Raw genomic sequence first — 21,001 nt, forward strand, 5'->3', positions numbered from 1 at the left:
TAATTCTCTCTGCTGTTGCCTTTACAATTAAGTAAAAACTGTGGATGCTTTATAGTTTTTATAGTTTGCTATGGATTTATAGCTTGGATAATAAATGGATATAAATTCTTAAGATACAAGACATTTTCAAACATTAATTCAGTTGTTTACTGCATTGATAATTGTCTGAAGATGCTACAATATCTCAAGGCAATATCTTGAAGGCATCAAAACCATTCATCAAATGATTTTGATGCTGTACAGTACAACCAGTTCGATATTAAACAGGAAATTTATATTTGAAATTTAGCAAACAACTTTCATCCCACATTGTAAATGTGGTATTCGTTTCATGACAAGAGTGCACAGAGCATTGCATTATATAAATATTTAAAAACGGCTTTAGTTTTTCCATGTTGAACATAGTTATACATTTGTAAGTAACAGTGGTTATCTGGTTGTGGTAAAATTGTATTGGATTTAAGTTAATCTTCCACATGTTGACTTACATTTTCTGTGTGAAAGTGCTGGGAAAGGTACTGTATGGAAAATAAGAGTGATTTATTGAGGAAGAGGAAAGTCCGGTTTCAGGATCTGATATTTCTTTACAAAATAAAACATGTCCTTCTTCATTCTAACTAAGTTCAAGGAGTGCAGGGCTTACAACCCAAAGACAGTAGAGTTAAAAGAAGCATCATGTACTATAAGATCTGAAGATGACAGCTGACAGAGGATGAGCTTTGAGTGTCTGCCAGTACTGCATGGATAAAGGGGTGTTAGTGCAGGCAGACTGAAGGGTTCTTGATAAAGACAGATGCAGTAAGACTAAGATAAAGTTGCATTAGTACCACAAGCCTTTAAATATCAAGTGAGCCTCTGTTACAGGTTAATAAATTAAGCTCTTTAAATCTTACATTTTCTACTACAATACCTAATGATAATTGTGTGTTTAATGATTTGCCAATGATGTAACGTACCAATGTTACTTTAATGATGTCTGGGTTGGTACACTGTGTCTTTTGTCCCAGGTGCTAGGAAGGTCTGAGAGAAATGCAAATTTATAAATGTCTGTAAGAACTTTGGAAAAGTAGGAGAAATGGATCTAAATGAAAGAAAACATTCACAGCCATGCGAATGTCATAATTGCACTACTTATCAAATCAGTAATTATATATAGATAATAGAATATAGGGAATATATGGCAAATAAAATAATAATTCAGCTAAACAAATCAGCATATACAGTTGAAATACTGTATATGTGAATTCCTTCCAGATGAATCTTGATTAAACAATCTTTGGAACATGCATTTCTTGTCTTATATAAAGTGACAAAAAACGTCCCTGTGATTTTTTTTTATGTGAAGTGAATCTCAGAGCTAGATTTAGAGAAGGTGGCTGGAATGTGTGCAGAGGGGGGTTAAGAGTGGTTTAAGAGTCTGAAAAGATAACTACACAGCTGTCAGTTATCCGAAAATGGACATTAACAAGCAAAGAAGATTCCACTTGGGACTGAAATGGATTGATTTGCTCAGGCTTGAAGTTGCATCCTAATTTGGCACTCTCCTTAGCCTTTATAAACCTTGCACCAGAAGAGCAATGATCACAGGAAGCTGTACTGTCTGCTGAGAGTTTCGAGTCCTCAACTTCTTTTCCAGACTTAAATATCTTCTATCACCCTGCCACAATGGCCGATGCTCAGATGGCTGAATTTGGAGCTGCTGCCCCTTACCTGAGAAAATCCGAAAAGGAGCGTCTGGAGGCTCAAACCAGGCCCTTCGACATCAAGAAGGAGTGCTTTGTTGTGGACGACAAGGAGGAATATGTCAAGGGCCAGATAGTGAGCCGTGAAGGGGACAAGGTGACCGTGCAAACTGAGCATGGAAAGACTGTAACTGTGAAGGAAAATGATGTCCATCCTCAGAACCCTCCTAAGTTTGACAAAATCGAGGATATGGCCATGTTCACCTTTCTTCATGAGCCAGCCGTGCTGTTTAATCTCAAGGAGCGCTATGCAGCTTGGATGATCTACACCTACTCTGGGCTTTTTTGTGTGACTGTCAACCCTTACAAGTGGCTGCCGGTGTATGATGCGCAGGTTGTTAATGCCTACAGAGGCAAAAAGAGAAGCGAAGCACCTCCTCACATCTTCTCCATTTCTGATAATGCCTACCAGTACATGCTTACCGATCGGGAGAATCAGTCCATTCTCATCACTGGAGAGTCGGGTGCAGGAAAGACTGTCAATACAAAGAGAGTAATTCAATATTTTGCCAGCATTGCTGCTGTTGGAGGAAATAAGAAAGATGGGGGCAAAGGGACACTGGAAGATCAAATCATCCAGGCCAACCCTGCTCTAGAAGCTTTTGGCAATGCAAAAACCTTGAGAAATGACAACTCCTCACGTTTTGGCAAATTCATCCGAATTCATTTTGGTGCCAGTGGGAAGCTGTCATCTGCAGACATAGAGACTTACCTTCTTGAAAAATCTCGTGTAACTTTTCAGCTCAAAGCTGAAAGAAATTACCACATTTTTTACCAGATATTGTCTAATAAAAAACCTGAGCTGTTGGACATGCTATTGATCACTAATAATCCATATGATTATGCCTATGTTTCTCAAGGAGAGGTTATAGTTGCATCTATAGATGATGCTGAAGAACTGATTTCAACTGACAGTGCTTTTGATGTGCTTGGCTTCACTCAGGAAGAGAAAATGGGGGTTTATAAGCTGACAGGTGCCATTATGCATTATGGAAACATGAAGTTCAAGCAAAAACAGCGGGAGGAGCAGGCTGAGCCTGACGGTACTGAGTCAGCTGACAAGTCAGCTTACTTAATGGGACTGAACTCAGCTGACCTGTTGAAAGGTCTGTGTCACCCCAGGGTCAAGGTTGGCAATGAGTATGTAACAAAGGGGCAAAATGTAAATCAAGTCTATTATTCCATTGGTGCACTGGCAAAGTCAGTGTATGAGAAAATGTTTAACTGGATGGTTGTGAGAATCAACCAGTCCCTTGAGACCAAACAGCAGCGCCAGTATTTTATTGGTGTATTGGACATTGCTGGATTTGAGATCTTTGATTTCAACAGCTTTGAGCAGCTTTGTATCAACTTCACTAATGAAAAACTGCAACAGTTTTTTAATCACCATATGTTTGTTTTGGAGCAAGAGGAATATAAGAAAGAAGGCATTGAATGGGAGTTTATTGACTTTGGCATGGACTTGCAGGCTTGCATCGATCTCATTGAAAAGCCCCTTGGAATCATGTCTATTTTAGAGGAAGAATGCATGTTTCCTAAAGCCTCTGATCAGACTTTTAAGGCAAAACTTTATGACAACCACTTAGGCAAATCAAGCATGTTCCAGAAACCACGAATTGTGAAGGGAAAGACGGAGGCTCACTTTGCCCTTGTGCATTATGCTGGCACTGTGGATTACAACATCACAGGATGGCTGGTGAAGAACAAGGATCCTCTAAATGAAACAGTGGTGGGGTTGTATCAGAAATCATCTCTCAAACTGCTCAGTTCCCTGTTTTCTAACTATGCAGGATCCGACGCAGCTGAAAAATCTAGCAAAGGTGCTAAGAAGAAAGGTTCATCTTTCCAAACAGTGTCTGCTTTGCACAGAGAAAATCTCAACAAACTGATGACCAACTTGAAAACAACTCACCCCCACTTTGTGCGTTGTCTGATTCCTAATGAAAATAAGACTCCAGGAGTCATGGACAATTGTCTGGTCATGCATCAGCTCCGTTGCAACGGTGTATTGGAAGGCATCAGGATTTGCAGAAAGGGATTCCCGAACAGGATTTGTTATGGTGACTTCAAACAGAGATACAGAATCCTGAATGCTGCTGCAATACCAGAAGGGCAATTTATTGATAGTAAGAAAGGTACTGAGAAACTCCTGGGGTCTTTGGACATTGACCATAATCAATATCGATTTGGGCACACCAAAGTTTTCTTTAAAGCTGGTCTTCTGGGTACACTGGAAGAGATGAGAGATGATAAACTTGCTCGTATCATCACAAGAATTCAAGCAAACTCTAGAGCTCTGCTCATGAGAGCAGAATTCAAGAAGCTGGTGGAGCGAAGAGATGCTTTAATGGTAATCCAATGGAATATCCGTGCCTTCATGGCAGTAAAGAATTGGCCATGGATGAAACTTTACTTCAAAATCAAGCCACTTTTGAAGAGTGCAGAGTCAGAGAAAGAAATGGCTAATATGAAGGAGGAGTTTTCCAAGCTCAAAGAGGCTCTTGATAAATCCGAAGGCAGACGCAAAGAACTGGAGGAGAAGATGGTGTCGCTCTTACAAGAAAAAAATGACCTACTTCTCCAATTACAGTCTGAACAAGATACCTTAACTGATGCAGAGGAACGCTGTGAACAGCTGATCAAGAGTAAAATCCAGTTAGAAGCCAAAGTGAAAGAAATAACAGAGCGAATGGAAGAAGAGGAAGAAATGAATGCTGAGCTCATTTCTAAGAAACGAAAGCTGGAGGATGAGTGCTCGGAGCTTAAAAAAGACATTGATGACCTGGAGCTGACCTTAGCTAAGGTCGAAAAAGAGAAACATGCCACAGAAAATAAAGTTAAAAATCTTTCTGAAGAGATGGCTTCTCTGGATGAGACCATAGTAAGACTGACAAAGGAGAAGAAAGCATTGCAAGAGGCACACCAGCAGACACTAGATGATCTTCAATGTGAAGAGGACAAAGTCAATACATTGACAAAGGCCAAATGCAAGCTTGAACAACAAGTGGATGAATTAGAAGGCTCCCTAGAACAGGAAAAGAAAGTCAGAATGGATTTAGAGCGTGCCAAGCGAAAGCTGGAGGGTGATCTGAAATTGACACAAGAAAATGTGATGGACTTAGAAAATGACAAACAACAACTGGAAGAGAAACTAAAGAAAAAAGACTTTGAGATAAACCAGCTGAACAGCAAGATAGAGGATGAGCAGGTGGTAGCAGTTCAATTTCAGAAAAAACTAAAGGAAAACCAAGCACGCATTGAAGAACTGGAAGAGGAGCTAGATGCTGAGCGTGCAGCTCGTGCTAAGGTAGAGAAACAGCGTTCTGATCTCTCACGTGAACTTGAGGAAATCAGCGAACGTCTTGAGGAAGCAGGGGGAGCCACATCTGCCCAAGTGGAACTGAATAAGAAACGAGAGACAGAATTTCAGAAGCTCCGGAGAGACTTAGAAGAAGCTACTCTCCAGCATGAAGCCACTGCAGCTGCTCTGAGAAAGAAACACTCTGATAGTGTGGCAGAACTAGGGGAACAAATTGACAACCTCCAGCGGGTTAAGCAGAAACTGGAAAAAGAGAAAAGTGAGTTAAAACTAGAGCTGGATGACTTTGCCTCCAACATGGAGCAGATAGTCAAAGCCAAAGCCAATCTGGAGAAGATGTGCCGCACACTAGAAGACCAAACGAATGAATACAGATCCAAGTCTGAAGAAAATCAACGAGCACTCAATGATTTAACCACTCAGAGAGCCAAGCTGCTCACTGAAAATGGTGAGCTAAGTCGCCAGCTGGAAGAGAAAGAGTGTCTAATTTCTCAGCTGACCCGAGGGAAGTCATCCTATAGTCAGCAACTGGAAGACCTGCGCAGACAACTTGAAGAAGAAGTTAAAGCAAAAAATGCTCTTGCTCACGCTGTTCAGTCTGCTCGTCATGACTGTGACCTTCTTAGGGAACAGTATGAGGAAGAGCAGGAAGCCAAGGCAGAGCTACAGAGACTCCTATCCAAAGCTAACAGTGAAATGTCACAGTGGAGAACCAAATATGAAACTGATGCTATACAGAGAACAGAGGAGCTGGAAGAAGCTAAAAAGAAACTTGCTCAGAGATTGCAGGAAGCCGAGGAAGCAGTTGAGGCTGTTAATGCCAAATGTTCCTCCTTAGAAAAGACCAAACATCGCCTGCAGAATGAGATTGAAGATCTTATGCTAGACCTGGAAAAATCTAACGCTGCTTCTGCTGCTCTGGACAAAAAGCAGAGAACCTTTGACAAAGTAATGGCTGAATGGAAGCAGAAGTTTGAGGAATCGCAGTGTGAGCTGGAAGCTGCCCAGAAAGAGGCCCGGTCTCTGAGCACAGAACTTTTTAAACTGAAGAATGCTTATGAGGAAGCGCTGGATCATCTAGAGACACTTAAGAGAGAAAACAAGAATTTGCAAGAAGAGATTTCTGACCTAACTGACCAGCTTGGTGAAGGAGGGAGGAGTGTTCATGAGTTAGAAAAAATAAGAAAACAGCTGGAGCAAGAGAAAACTGAACTGCAATCTGCCCTGGAGGAAGCAGAGGCTTCTCTTGAGCATGAAGAAGGCAAAATTCTGCGCGCCCAACTAGAATTCAACCAAGATAAAGCAGACATTGAACGTAAACTAAGTGAAAAAGATGAGGAAATGGAGCAGGCAAAAAGAAACTATCAGCGTATGGTGGACTCTCTACAGACATCCTTAGAATCAGAGACACGTAGTCGGAATGAGGCCTTGAGAATCAAGAAGAAGATGGAAGGAGACCTCAATGAAATGGAAATCCAGCTGAGCCAAGCCAACAGACAAGCAGCTGATGCCCAGAAGCAACTGAAGGTAGTCCAGGCATACCTGAAAGACAGCCAAATGCAATTAGATGATGCCCTGCGTTCAAATGAAGACCTTAAGGAGAACATTGGAATTTTGGAGCGCAGAAACAACTTGATGCAAGCAGAGTTGGAGGAACTCCGAGCTGTTGTTGAACAAATAGATCGTGCCCGTAAACTGGCAGAGCAGGAACTTACAGAGGCCACAGAGAGAATGCAGCTCTTGCACACTCAGAACACCAGTTTGATTAATCAGAAGAAGAAGCTGGAAGCAGATACCGTCCAGCTCCAGAATGAGGTTGAAGAGGCAGTGCAGGAATGCAGAAATGCAGAGGAGAAAGCCAAGAAAGCCATCACTGATGCTGCCATGATGGCAGAAGAGCTGAAAAAAGAGCAGGACACAAGTGCTCATCTGGAACGTATGAAGAAAAACATGGAGCAAACCATCAAGGATCTACAGCATCGCTTGGATGAGGCAGAACAGATTGCAATGAAAGGAGGGAAGAAGCAGCTCCAAAAACTGGAAGCTCGGGTTAGAGAGCTTGAGAACGAGCTTGAGGCAGAGCAAAAACGGAGCGTAGAATCTGTCAAAGGAGTGAGAAAGTATGAGAGGCGCATTAAAGAGCTCACCTACCAGACGGAAGAAGATCGCAAGAACATTGCTAGACTCCAGGACCTGGTAGACAAGTTGCAGTTGAAGGTGAAGGCCTATAAGAGAGCAGCAGAGGAAGCAGAGGAGCAGGCTAATGCCAACATGGCCAAGTTCCGAAAGCTGCAGCATGAACTGGAGGAAGCTGAGGAACGAGCTGACATTGCCGAGTCTCAGGTAAACAAGCTTCGAGCCAAAACCCGTGATGGAGCTGGCATGAAATCACTTGATAAAGAATAGTTAGATATGTTTCATCTCCAGTCTACAGGGGGTTTCTAAAACATTATTTCACTGTTGAATTTTTGTGCTAGGTGAATTCACAACACAACATTGCACTCTATACAGTATGGCAAAAAACATTCTTATTATTGTATACAATGTTTACCTTATATGTCCTTACATTTGTTTCCGCACTTGCTAAAAATGTGTAGTCGCTCTTTAAGTTAATCTTAATTTTATTTGTAATGCTCAAAATTTTCTTCTTCACTTTCCATTTGCTCATCTTTTAAGTACTGATCAATGACAATGAAAGTGGCTTTTCATAATTTGCATATTACAAAGCACTCTTGGTTGTTTATTGCTGCTCTTTTGAGTATTTTGTATTTTATGTTTTAATTCACCTAACTACATGAATTAATTAGATTAATGCATAATGGAATCATCACAGACGGCTAACGATCAGTTTGTTAACAAGGATTCTTTTCAATAGTGAAACTACATCTTATATACATCTTATATTAAAGTACCTTTTTTTCAGAAAATACAATACAGCACTAATGAAAACTAATGCAGCAACAGTGTAACATACTTTGTGGACAGCAGTCCTAGTCAGTGGTAGGACCTCACATGGGTGTTAAAGAATAATTTTCCAGACCAAATCTGGATTTAATCAAGCATCCTTTGTAATATGCTATGTAGACAATGCAAATCCAAATAGAAAGACAAATAATAGAACTGCTATGTAAAATAATAGCATTACCAAAATACAATACAAAAATCAACTTCAGCTACATATTTTTCTGCTATTACTGGTCACTATCAAATTAAAAAAATGGACAGAATCTGGTCAGTAATGTTTCAATTCTCTTATATCCTAAAAAGATTGAAGGTGAAACAGTTTTCATTATTTTATTTAGTTTTAAAATTGAGTGTTTGAATTAGATAAGGATGTATGAATAACTGATATTTGTCTTGGAGAATGTCAAAACAACCTTCACTGGCGATCGTATTGACAAGTGATTTAAGAATTCTTTCATTTTTATATATTTAACAGAATAAAAATTAGAACATTTCTTATATTGTAAAAAAGGTATTATGGCAATTTGACCTGAATTGACTCTAAAGTCTCATAACTAATGTTTCATAACATTTTTTTTCATTTATATTAAAAGAGTTCATGGGATAATTAAAATTGTCTCAACGTCTCAACATGAATTTCTGACGTAAAATAAATAGCTGAACTTTTATGTTCTTAAATTAGAATCTCAGAAACAAAAATGTTGGTTACCAATCCCAAATTTACATACTTCTTGTTCATATTCATAATCCACATTCTTTAAGTCTGTGGCACTGTATGGGTTTTACAGAATAAAAATATTTAACAGTTAATTAAAAAGTAAAAATGTGTCATTTACAGTGAGATTCACTACCCTGCTTTATGGAGGCAATGGCTGCAATGTACCCCTGTAGTTATTCCTGTAAAGCATGTACAGTGCGACACTAGGACCAATGTATATCAAATACGAAAGCAGAATTTACTTTATGATAGGAAAAATAAAAATCTTAACCACTACCTTGGTGTTTCTACTAAAATTGTTGCTTAGATTAAAAGTTGCAAATAATTGTGCAACTTGTTAAGATGCGTGCTTACTGAAGAATCAAAAGGCAACTTTATTCTGAATGCTTGGTCACCACAAGCCAGTTATTGCTGAGGTATATTTTTTGGCACATTTCTTTTTTAAAACCCCAAAACAAAAAGGATTTTGTGGACCTACCGACACCGTCAGTACTCAAATTAAATTAAAAAGTCCCCTGTCTAATCAATTAATTTTGAGTTCACTTGACTTGGTGAAGTTTGTGATAAAGACACAAGGCAAAACTGTAGCTTTTTCCTAACGTGCTGCACTAATCATTTGGCATTCATTGTTGTGTACCTTTCTGCTCTTTATGTAGCTCTTACAGAATACATTTATTCACACTAATAGGTTTTCTTTGAAATATGTGTGTATGAATCAAATTCGTAACTATAGAGTGTAATTTCTCATGAATAACAGTACTATGTTATCAGGTTTTAGAGACTTTGTACTGCACTGTTCAGTATTTATTCTTACAAAGTCTTCCTTTGTGCTATAGAAGTGTTTATTTCTACTGAATCTAAAACAGACTTGTTTATGAGGAAAACTTCATTAAAGCCTGCTAAAACATTTAAAAAGCTAACCTTCATTGAGTATGCGATAGAGCGGAAGTAATTTATCTGAATGATGCTGCAAGCTGTGTATGCCAAATGATTAGAGAGAAAGGGAAAATTTATCTGTCATCGTGTCACCTTTTGCTCAGCTGTTTTGACTTAAGTCTCTGTGGTAATACTAAATTATGTTTAGGGAAATCATGGGCTGTGGTGCAGCTGGAAAGCAATGCATTGGAAAGCTAGGAGGGGACTATTTAAAAAAATAAAACAACTAATTTTCTTGGAAAAAGAAATGGCATGGAAAGGGAATCATGTTGTTGGGTAAAGTGTGAGTACTTTGGATTGTGTTGGGCTGTGATGGCCCTAGGGAGCTTTTATTTTGTAGTTCAAAGAAAATTAAACATGTTGCATAACCCTTTATGTAATTCACTATCTGTATCACATGGAAAAACTGCATGTATTACAATGATTTTTTTACATAAAGTATCCCTAGTACTCGTGTTCACAGTACTATATATTTCTAGTAAGACTAGAATATATTTTGAGCATGTGTCTTTTGGTGTGCAGGACATTTCATAGACTAGTATTAGACTATTCCGATTTAAAGTGTAACATTCACAATTCTGTTAAATCTGAACTGCTTAGTAGTGAATGAAGTAACTTTAAACTTCATAAACTGTAATTTTTGCTCAAAGGCATGGAAACGTTTTGCTCTAAATCCCTTAAGCTCCTAATGTCACTGAATAATAAGGGGAAAATATTTATCCGATGAAATTGCTGTGCATCATTGTGATTGGAAGGACTGAAGCTTATGCCAGATGACAAATATTAATAAAAATAAATAAAGATTTTAATTTCAAAGTGTGTACTGCTTCCTGTTTTCAGGTTTCTTTCTTTTATGTTATACGTGTACAATTTTGAGTTGAACATTTGACAAATTCAGTTTAATACAGTATGTATCAAATTTGGCAGCTATCATTTTATTTCACGTTCCCTGTACATTCAAACTACAATGTTCTTAATTAATTCCAACATCTTTCATCTTAAAAGTAAAATCAGTCTGGGGGGTTGTTGCAGCTAAGGATTGATTGATATACAGTACCATCAGCAGAGAACAGAAGAAATTTTGGAATTTCATTAAGCACATTTTCAGAGCAATCCTGGTTCTGTCCCTAAAGTGAAGATGTTGACAGAACCAGGTATTGTCATGTTTTGAGATATTACAAAGATTCAGACAGCTTTTACTTTCTTACTTGAGGGCTGGCAATCAATATATAATGTCTAAAATGTAAATTTTAGATGATCTTCAAAAGACTTTTTGGACAGGATAACAAAATCTAATTAAATACAGTTCTGCAACAGGCGATGCCATTGATGCCATTGATGACATCGCAGCACAATTACACATTTCAATTCACATATACAATTCATAGGACAGACTAATCTTGTATTTTAGCAAAATGGTAGTGGATAAACACATTTTTGAAAAATATTCAGAAAAAAAAACAAGGCTGTAGCTACTTTTTCATTCCTGAAAATGCTATCAATAAAACTATTATTTTTTCTTTCTTTTCAGAGACTTGTAGTGTGTTAAAGGAAATAGGTGTTTAGCAATGTGGCAATATGAGATTCTTCCGTTTCAGACCATTGCAGAGTCCAGCTCTATGAATATCTAATTAATAATCAGTAAGATGAGTGTAATAATTAAGTTGATGGTTGCAACAAATCGTGCAATAAACTAGATTGAAAGTGTCACAAGTTGGGAAGCCCTGATTTAGCAGTTCACTTACGAATTATTACTATGACACCTGAGCTAAAATTGTTGGTGGTAAATGATACACTCACACTTTTTTTTTAATTCTGAGGTGGCGAATGTAAGAAAATATTTGTTGCTTTCTAATTGCATTTTAAATGTGCTATATTACCTACAGAAATTACAGCTATGTTCCTTACAAACATTGTTTACTGATTTTTTAAAATACTTCAGCAAATGTAATACATTACAGATAAATCTTACTTACAATATTTTGCTGTTTTTAGGAAAATGACAATATTACTTACTGTACAATAAGATGGAATTAGGTAAACTCTAGGTTTAAAACATTTAAAAAAATTGTAGAGGAAACCAAGCAGTGTGAATTCTAAAATCACATTTCAGAAAGGCATCCAAAAAGTGTAAATCCACACTTGACAGAGGAGACAGTAGACAGAATAGCTGCTGTCCCCTTTAAATGTCATAGAGGGTGATAACTGCTACCTTGCTTTGTAAGATAGTCTTAAAATAGTTCAAAAAGATAAAGAACAGAAGTTATTAATAATTATATTAATACATTTTTATCAAATAAGGATAAACTGATCATTCTTCCAAAGGATGAGGATAAACAAGGAGAAAACCGATGGTCAGTAACAACTTTGAAAGAGCTGAGAAAGAGTCTGAATACTTTTGTAAGGCAGAATCATATCTACTTCTGCCGAATATTACTATATATGAAATGTTGGTCTTGATTTTTCAGGTCATTCAATTAATTTTGTGGATCATTAAAGTAATTTAGGTTTGCCACACTATAGGGTTAAAATACTTATGCATTCACGATTTTTCCATTTTTTATTCATATTAATTTGCATTCATAGACATTATCTTCTTTTTTGAATGTGTGGAGTAGGTTTTGTATATAACAAATATATAACCTATTTTATACGTCAAGCTGTCTGTAAACTATAAACTTTAAAGCAGGCACTGTATATATCTTCCATTATCTTGAGAAATACATAATACTGTGTATATGCAATAACGATATTTTTTAAATTATTCCACTCTGTAAGGAATAAACAAAACATGAAGCCTAACTGACTGAAGACTTTGGCTTCACCTTGAACTATCTATCCCTGTACAGTTTCAAAAACAATCTGCACTGATGTACTGTACAGATTCACATACTGTACTGTAGGTAGTCAGGCACTTTGTTGTTTTTGATGTTTACAAACAGGTTGGTTGTGTTTTCTTATAAATCAGTGACAACTTATTTTATGATTTGAAATTCCAGAGAAAACCTTTTGCTGCAGTTTCTTTAAATCAATTTTCTATAGTGTGTGCCTGTGACGCAAATGATTAACTGGGCTTGATATACTGTATACTTCCTTGTCATGGACTTTGTCCTCTTTTTTTTTAACCTTCACAGTTTTTCTACATCTATCATGACAAGGCAAATCCTTTCTTTTTCGAATACATCGATCATGCATGTTTTTACCCAGCGATTGCAAGCTTCATCTCTTAGTGGCCTGTGAATATATTTATTCAGTTTAAAAATAGCAGTATTTTGCCATTATAGAGAAATTACTAGGCAACGCCATTTCCAGATGGTTATGAAAAACAAGGAAGAAGTGCATTAATTGCCTCAGCAGACTTAAAGTGTTGCACTCCAGCTTGCAATGGAACCTCGGAAATATGAACTAATTAAAATTCAAGAGGCACCTCTCAAAGAAGTCTCAGGGAGGCAAAAGACATGGCTTTTGGAAAGGGTCCAGTGCCTTGTCAGCTTTGCCATGTGTTTTGGTTTAATTTTAAGGCTGATTAGCTAAGCTTCACCATCTCCTCTCTCAGCATCTTTCTGAAGGTGTGAGTTTAGACTCTAATTACAAAACCCTATTCAGTTTGGATCCCTTCTCTATGACAGATTGGTCTGAGTGCTGTATCCCTAGCTGTCAAATGGGCAGATTATATTACATGACAGGAATCAGTGATCTAATTTTTTCATGGCTGATTTGCTTGTACCTGTGAACTTTTAAGCTGTAAAATCAAAGTAGCCCACATGGAGCAAATATGCATCATTGTTTTCCATTTTTGTAAGAAGACAAATGGAAATATGAATTTCCAGCCATTTTTGGAAAGCTGGTTATGTGTGATAAAACAGGAAACAGTGCTTTACAAAAAGGGATATGAGGTCTGGAACAAGCTACTGTACCAAGTTATATTTTTGAAATAGGTCAATAAAATACAAGCAAACAATAAATATAGGCCGAAAAGCCTCATCGCATGTGTTTTCAAATGAAGGGTTTGGTTTAAAAATTGCAAAGATTTATTAAAATTAATCAGAGATACATTTTCTATTCAACATGTTGTAGCTGATCAGGAGGTGGAGACGTCCATTTTTCCTTCAGTCCTAACAAGCTTTCTAATCCATACATGAGGAGAAGCATCCACATACTGTAGCACACAGCTACTGTACCACCACCAAGCTTGACTGTAGGGATGGTGTTGGCTAGCATCCACATGCCAAACCTCCACATTTTTTACTGTACATGCCAAGCAATTTAGACCTCAAAATTTCCAGAATGGTGCCATTTGACCCCAACACCTTTTGCCACATTTTCACATAATCACTCCATGCTCTGTGTAGGAAATGAGGTGGGTTTTCCACTCTGCCATAGAGGTCAGCTTTGGCAATAACCAGGATATTGTTAATGATATACTGTACCTATGTTACCTATGTTACTGTACCTATGTACCTGACAGCCAGTAGCTATATCACTCTGCAACTTACAACTGGCAACCCATTAAAGCTAAGCAGGTGTGAGCCTGGTCAGTACCTTGATGGGAGACCTCCTGGGAAAAACTAAGGTTGCTGCTGGAAGAGGTGTTAGTGGGGCCTGCAGGGGTGTTCACCCTGCAGTCCATGTGGGTCCTAATGCCCCAGTATATTGATGGAGACACTATACTGTAAACAGGCACCGTCCTTCGGATGATACGTAAAACCGAGGTCCTGAATCTCTTTGGGTGTTTCTCAAAAAGAGTAGGGGTGTAAACCCGGTGTCCTGGCCAAATTTCCCATTGGCCCTTATCAATCATGGCCTCCTAATAACCCCCATCTCTGAACTGGCTTCATTACTCTGCTCTCCTCCCCACTGATAGCTGGTGTGTGGGAAGTGTAGTGGTGCACTATGGCTGCCGTCACATCATCCAGGTGGATGCTGCACATTGGTGGTGGTGGAGGGGAGTCCCCATTACCTTTAAAGCGCTTTGAGTGGAGCGTCCAGAAAAGCGCTATATAACTGTAAGCAATTATTATTATGAATAATCTTATTATGTTACATGCAGGCTGATTAGTAGGGTCACTGTCAGCCTAATTCACTACCTTACCGCTGTTTTTAAGTTGTTAATTTTAAATTGTAGTTAATTCTTAAATACATTTACCATAAGTCTGGTAAGATAGACAAATAATTACAATGCAAGATTTGCTTTAAATCTAAAAAATAATTCAGATTTGTACCATTCATTTAATAAGGCTTTTATTTTGTACTTTCGCAAAAGTACATGACAATATATCCTATATTGATGTTGTCTTAAAATGATTAGCCCATCAAGTCCTTAGACTCCTCTGTTGTTGGAATTTTCTTTTAAAGCTCAAGAGATTGACTAGGCCACATAATGTATTTGTTGTGTTTATGAGCTCCAAAATGAGCAATTTTATAGCTGTAGTTTCTATAAGATTCTAATCTAAACATTTTCTGTTTTAATTTTCTCACAGCCAATTCAGCACATTCCCTATCCAAAGTATGATTTGCAGAATTTTCCCTCAAGGAACATTTCCTTCAAGGTTTGTTGTGTTTGTATTTGCAGTTACAGTAGTTACAAATAACTGAGACATATAGTACGCTTTTAAAGGCTAATCCTTTGCATCCATCCATTCACCGTCTCACAAACCAGGATGTCTACAGTATGTTAAAATGAGTTGACATGGTATTTGCTGTGTCTTAAGAAAACTGTAATGCCATGGCAGTACTGGGATGTTACTTGACATTTAACATGCCCACAGTGTAACTGCTCAAAGAGTTTAGAGTTGTTTTTCTATTATTAATGCTATTTACATGAGTAAATGCTGCCTGGTAGCCTCTTGTTAATTGACAGGAAGTGCAGTGTGTGTAGGTGGAGTGACACTTACACTCACCCTCTCGCCCTCTGCCTAATCATTGCAGCTGGGTGCTGCACAGGGCACTGCCTACAGACAGTTACCACTGACAACCCTCCTGCCGGACTGCATTTTCATTTGAAGAATAGCTACTGTATTTTTTATTTAATGTAATTGGGAAGTACTTCAATTGAGTAATTCCTAAGCAAATTCTTAAGGAATTTGAAATATTTTCAGAGATTCTACTTTTTAAAATATTTTTTGTGCTATTTGTATTCTTTTTATATATTGATTGATTTCCCTTTGATTCTTTTTTAATTGACTGTTATACTGTATGTTGTGATCACTTCCTCGGGTCCCAGTGAATTACCCACTTAAATGTGTATGCAATAATTGTAATTCAGTGCTGGTGCTTACAGCAGTGTATTGCTCCCTGGAAAGGCACAATCTGTTCAGTTCCGTTTTCTTTTGTCATATGCACAAGTGCAATAAAATGCTCATTTGCATGTTATACAGAAGAATGTTATTTAGTTATTTTGGCTTTTAAGAACTTGAAGTGTGTCATGTGTTTTCTACCTGCTAAATCAAATCAACAACTTCATTTGGCACTGATGCTTAACTAATGTAGTTAAACTTGCAGTTCATTCATTTCATGCTTTTTTGATTGCTTAATTCTTGCCATGAACATTTTAAATAAAATAAAATGGTTTTATTAAAATGTTTATTCATTAAAATAACATTTTGTAGTTAAAAAATCCATGTAACATTCTGTAACCTTACTCCCCAGTTTCAGTGCCCTCTTTCTTAAAGTTATTTCAGTTCACTCTTACCTTTCCCATTGTATCTGGTTTCTTAGAAATTCTGAAATTTTCTCTTCTAAAGCCAAGATTGTCTGAGAGGAACCTTGCGATTAACAATCCTTTATATGAGGCAGATTGTCAAAGCAAATCTTTCAGTAAAGTTCTTTTAAATACAATCGCAGAGTGACTCACAATGTGGTGTTTCACAACCTGGATATTTTTCAGTATCTCACAAAGATCAGTACTCAGTGAGTCAGTGAGTGTTTCCTTAAACAACACTACAGGTTGTTTGCCATTAATACTACATACGATATTAAAGGAGATTAGTGGATGGTACCACAGTATACATCCAAAGCCAACTGTTTTGAAGTCTTTAGTTCTATTTAAGAGATTAAACACCTTATAAAAAACTGGAATCCTATGGGATGGGACCAGGACTGAAATCACAAATTGGATGGTAACAGATATTCTGTACAAGAGTGTATTGATTTGTTTTTGCAAACAAGCATATGCTCAGATACATGACTATACATGCTGCTCTCCCACTACTAAATATAATTAAATCTGTATGCATATACAGTACAGTAATTAGTTATCTATCTTCAATATTTTGAATGGCATACTTTATTGTACAAGTGATGTTAAGTCTAGTGTTTTTATGACATTCCAATTTCTCAGAGGTTTCTTGTTCATAGCATTTACAGTATAGAGCAAAAAGCAACAAAGACCAGTTTAAGAAAAACACTGCATACACCCAAAGATATGGCAACCAACCCTTTTTTAATATTACATACAGTATTATATGTTTCCCTACAACCTTGTAATATTTAATTCTACATAACACCAAAGTAATAGAATATTGCATTGATCAAATAAATATAAAAGTACTATAAGAAATAAATTAATACTATATTTACTTTGGGATTATTTTCTTTAAAATGTAGTTTAAAATGCAGTGCCATAGCAAAGGATAATTCAGAACATAGCAATGAACTAATTAGAAAATATTTTAAAGGCTAAAACAGGAGAAATGTAATTTTCAGGTACCGTATTTCTTACAAGTCAATTTAGTGTTTGTTTTAAACAAATGCCAGAATGTGTATTTACACAATTAAAAAAAGCTCAGATTGTTTAAGCATTTTCATAGTAACCTGCAAAGAGGTGGTGCATCCTGGAAAAACTGTATTTCAACAGGTGACCTAAAATTACAAAGCTTTTATAGCAGGACTCACTTATTTTAAAATAAATATTTGTCAAATATTTATTTTAAAATATTTTTTTGGGATTTCTCAGGATTTGATTTCACCCGGGACAAGACTTTAGGTACTAACAAATATTTATTTGTTAGTACCTAAAGTCTTATCAGAGGTGAAATCAAATCCACTTGTCAATAGAACATCCAGTCATGGTATCTAATGGGTTTCCTGTTGAAAAGGAAGGGTCAACTGGAACTACAGAAAGCTGTCATCAAGTCCTACATTTACACTTTATCATTGTTTATTAAGTACAGTATTTTGAAGCATTCTACTGTATTAATAAGAATGTAAATACATTATGCTCATGATTTCAATTGTTTAAAACACAAGTAGGCTGGTCTTTTATTGCCTCTGTCCTAGTGCTTGATGATAAGCAAAAAGTGTGATTTACAATATCTAAATTGTTTTTGGCGTTGATGTTTATTCGTGAATTCAGTTACAAAAAAATCCCTCATAAAAACAGTGCATAGTGTTATTAAGACCCCATAATACCAAAATTAGCGTGCCTCTTTCTAATCTCTGTCAAAAATTATTTCTATTTTGAATTAAACTCATTTTTTTTAACCAGAATCCTTTTCCTTTCCTGAAAGCAACAAGAATAAATAGAAACTAAGATTGTTCTCCTGTCATTCCTATACATTACAATCCATTGGTAGTTTTACCTAATAGGAAATAATAAACAAGAAATTAAAAATAAATAAATATTTTTTCCAAATATAACAGACAGCTTCACGAAATGTACATAAATCTAGTTCTGGCCAGAAAACATAATAAAATATTTAATATTCTCTAATAATTTTAGATATGAATCCAACAAAAATAATGCATGCTTTCTAATCATTTTACTCTATGATTATGAACTTGTCAACCAATAACAGTACATTTTCCAGATTAATTAACTTTTCCCCCAGATAATGTGATGAATGTAAGTATGGGGGGGGGGTGTGTTAAATTAATAAGGCCATACAGTAGGTAGCTAGAAGTTGAATTGAGCTGTGAAAATGTAATTTACTGCTTTGTTGCTATTGATAGATGGGTTACAGGGAGACTTTTTTGTAAGTAGGTTAACAGTTGCATTTGTAATCATTTCATATTATCTGGAACATGGTTTTAAAAAGCAAATTTTCCTTTTTTGAAAGCTGCTTCTATTTTTTTGGTTGAAAACCATCACACAAGGTTTTGAATGTAATTTGGTCAAAGAAAGATGAAAACTGAGGGAGTGTAGAGCAGAGAGATAGTATAACCCTAACAGTTTTAATCAGGTTGTCACCTATTCTATAACATATTACCATTCAGGTATTGAGATATTAAAAATGATTTCTCAATAGTTTTCTCAATAGTTTTCTCATTTCCATGATTAAAACAAGGAAAAGCATGATATCCTCCTGATCTTCCAGTCGGTATAGACTTTTTTGTTTCTCAGGATTTTTAAACAAGTCAGTTCATTTCGATATATTAAACTTTACAATAAATAAGTGTTTTTCTAGAACCCCAATAAAACAAAACCTGAGGTACTGTGGCTCTAGCCGAGATAGACATCACCATATTGACAACTTGAATCTGGGTCACCAATGGCAGCAGCCTTGTTTTCCAGGAGTTTTTCTGCTTGGTCTGGGAAGTGAGGACTAACACAAGAGTTCACGGCCTCGTGGATACGGCTGAGGAGAGACTTCATTTTCTCCTCATATTCAGCATTTGCTTCCTCACTGTGCTGTTGAGGCGTTGAGAAAAAACAATATTCACTTTGTTAGAAGTAACGTGGAATGAATCTAATCTTTACCATACTGTACCTGGCAATCTCAAATCTCATCCCATCAGTTTCAACAACAACCACTCATCCAACTCAGGGTTACAGTGGCCCTGATCCTAGCATGGGAAGCATTGGGTGCTGGATGGAACACCAATCTATTGCAGGGCACACACAGACACAAATATGCACACACTCACACTGGGGACAATTTTTACAGAAGCCAATTAACCTACTAGCATATCTTTGGACTGACAGGGGAGCCAGAGAAGTCCGAGGAACATGTGGAGAACATCCTGTACAAACTCCACACAGATACCACCCCAAGAATTAAACCCAGGGCCCCAGAGTGCAGCACAGCTAACCACTCTGTGACTGTGCCACCCATCTCAAATTATAATACTTCTTGTTTACTTAATACAGGGCAAACCGTGCACAGAAAAAAATGTATTTAATGGTTCAGATTCAAATTCAGAAGTAGTGGAACTGTACAGGTGTTCCCAAAGTAATTCCAATATATAACTGTCAGCCTTATACAGTATGTGGAACGAGGCCAAGCTACCAAATATAAATGTATGCATATAATTTCTCTGGTTTATTTTTCCATTCATTCTGCTGTAATTGTGTTATCGCCAACTCATTTTATCAAGACTGCTTATTGTAACATGGCAGGGGTTTTTATAATGACTTATATTGTCTTTATAATGACTTACATATTTCAGCATTTCATTTTTGAAATGTGCTCAATAGTAACTCAAATAAAATGTTATTAAAGGAACAGAAGTTTTTCAATATACAGTTAGAGGCCAGTTGCATGAATGCATTCCAGAATTTGGGATATGTAATACAGTTCTCTATTGAACAACAACAATAGTTACTAAATGAAAAGAATGGTCACTTCTGCAATTTGAGGGAATAGAAGCATATTTTAAACAAAATCATAGCCTTCATACGGTCCCAAGTATTGTAAAGGAGAAGTTAGGCACCTCCTGTAATTCTATCACTCCTGATTTTATTTTTGGCCATTTCAGTAAGTTCTATCACTATGGCTGCCATTGGGGGGGCAAATGTTCTTCATTTGAAATTGTAAATCCTTTTAAAAAACAACTTATTGTGCTTCTTACCTGGTTTGTAATTCCTTTAATTTCCTCCAGAGTATCAGCTTGTTTCTTCTCTAGCATCTCCTGTTGAACAGCATTATTGTCTGCCAGCTACAAAACCAGGAACAAAAAAAATCTACAGTATGTCTACATACAGTACATCAAGTGCAGAAGGAAAACCCAGGTTTCCATTCTGGTGTTTGTGGTTATGTGAGTTTTGTATGCGGTCTTGTAAAACCTACAGTAAACATATCTGACTATATTGTTCTATGTATTTCTGCATGACATGCTGTAAGTTATGCTGCAATTTATAACAATATTTTGGGCTCAACTGATAATGTACTGCCTTAAAAGATTTGATTCCAGTTACAAATTGTTAATTCAAAAACTGTTATATAAACGGTATATACAGGTAAACAGATTTTATTGTATGAACGCTATTTTTATATTTGTCAAAATACTTATTCCAGCTTTGAAATGTTGTACTTAAATATCATGGTTTAATGTATCTGGAAAATAAAAATGATTGAATTAATAAAATAAAATGCACAGGTGCTT

At 36.7% G+C, this 21,001-nt stretch overlaps 2 protein-coding genes across 2 annotated transcripts in view; one reads left to right on the forward strand and one right to left on the reverse strand.

Moving 5' to 3' along the window:
• Positions 1-1,571: 1,571 nt before the first annotated feature.
• On the forward strand, positions 1,572-9,572 carry LOC102692205 (myosin-6). Its single transcript, XM_006632458.3, has one exon. The coding sequence runs from the start codon at positions 1,666-1,668 to the stop codon at positions 7,465-7,467; it is 5,802 nt and encodes a 1,933-aa protein (XP_006632521.1). The 5' UTR covers positions 1,572-1,665; the 3' UTR covers positions 7,468-9,572.
• Positions 9,573-17,248: 7,676 nt separating this feature from the next.
• plcb2 (phospholipase C, beta 2) overlaps positions 17,249-21,001 on the reverse strand; it is a 38,410-nt gene continuing 34,657 nt past the window's right edge. The window contains exons 31-32 of the mRNA XM_069193316.1: positions 20,468-20,554; positions 17,249-19,307 (exon numbers count right to left, since the gene is read on the reverse strand). Coding sequence (XP_069049417.1) covers positions 19,119-19,307; positions 20,468-20,554 — 276 coding nt within the window. The 3' untranslated portion in view covers positions 17,249-19,118. The remainder of the gene's footprint in view (positions 19,308-20,467; positions 20,555-21,001) is intronic.

Source organism: Lepisosteus oculatus, chromosome 8 (genome assembly GCF_040954835.1).
Source record: "Lepisosteus oculatus isolate fLepOcu1 chromosome 8, fLepOcu1.hap2, whole genome shotgun sequence".
Taxonomy (NCBI): Eukaryota; Metazoa; Chordata; class Actinopteri; order Semionotiformes; family Lepisosteidae; genus Lepisosteus; species Lepisosteus oculatus.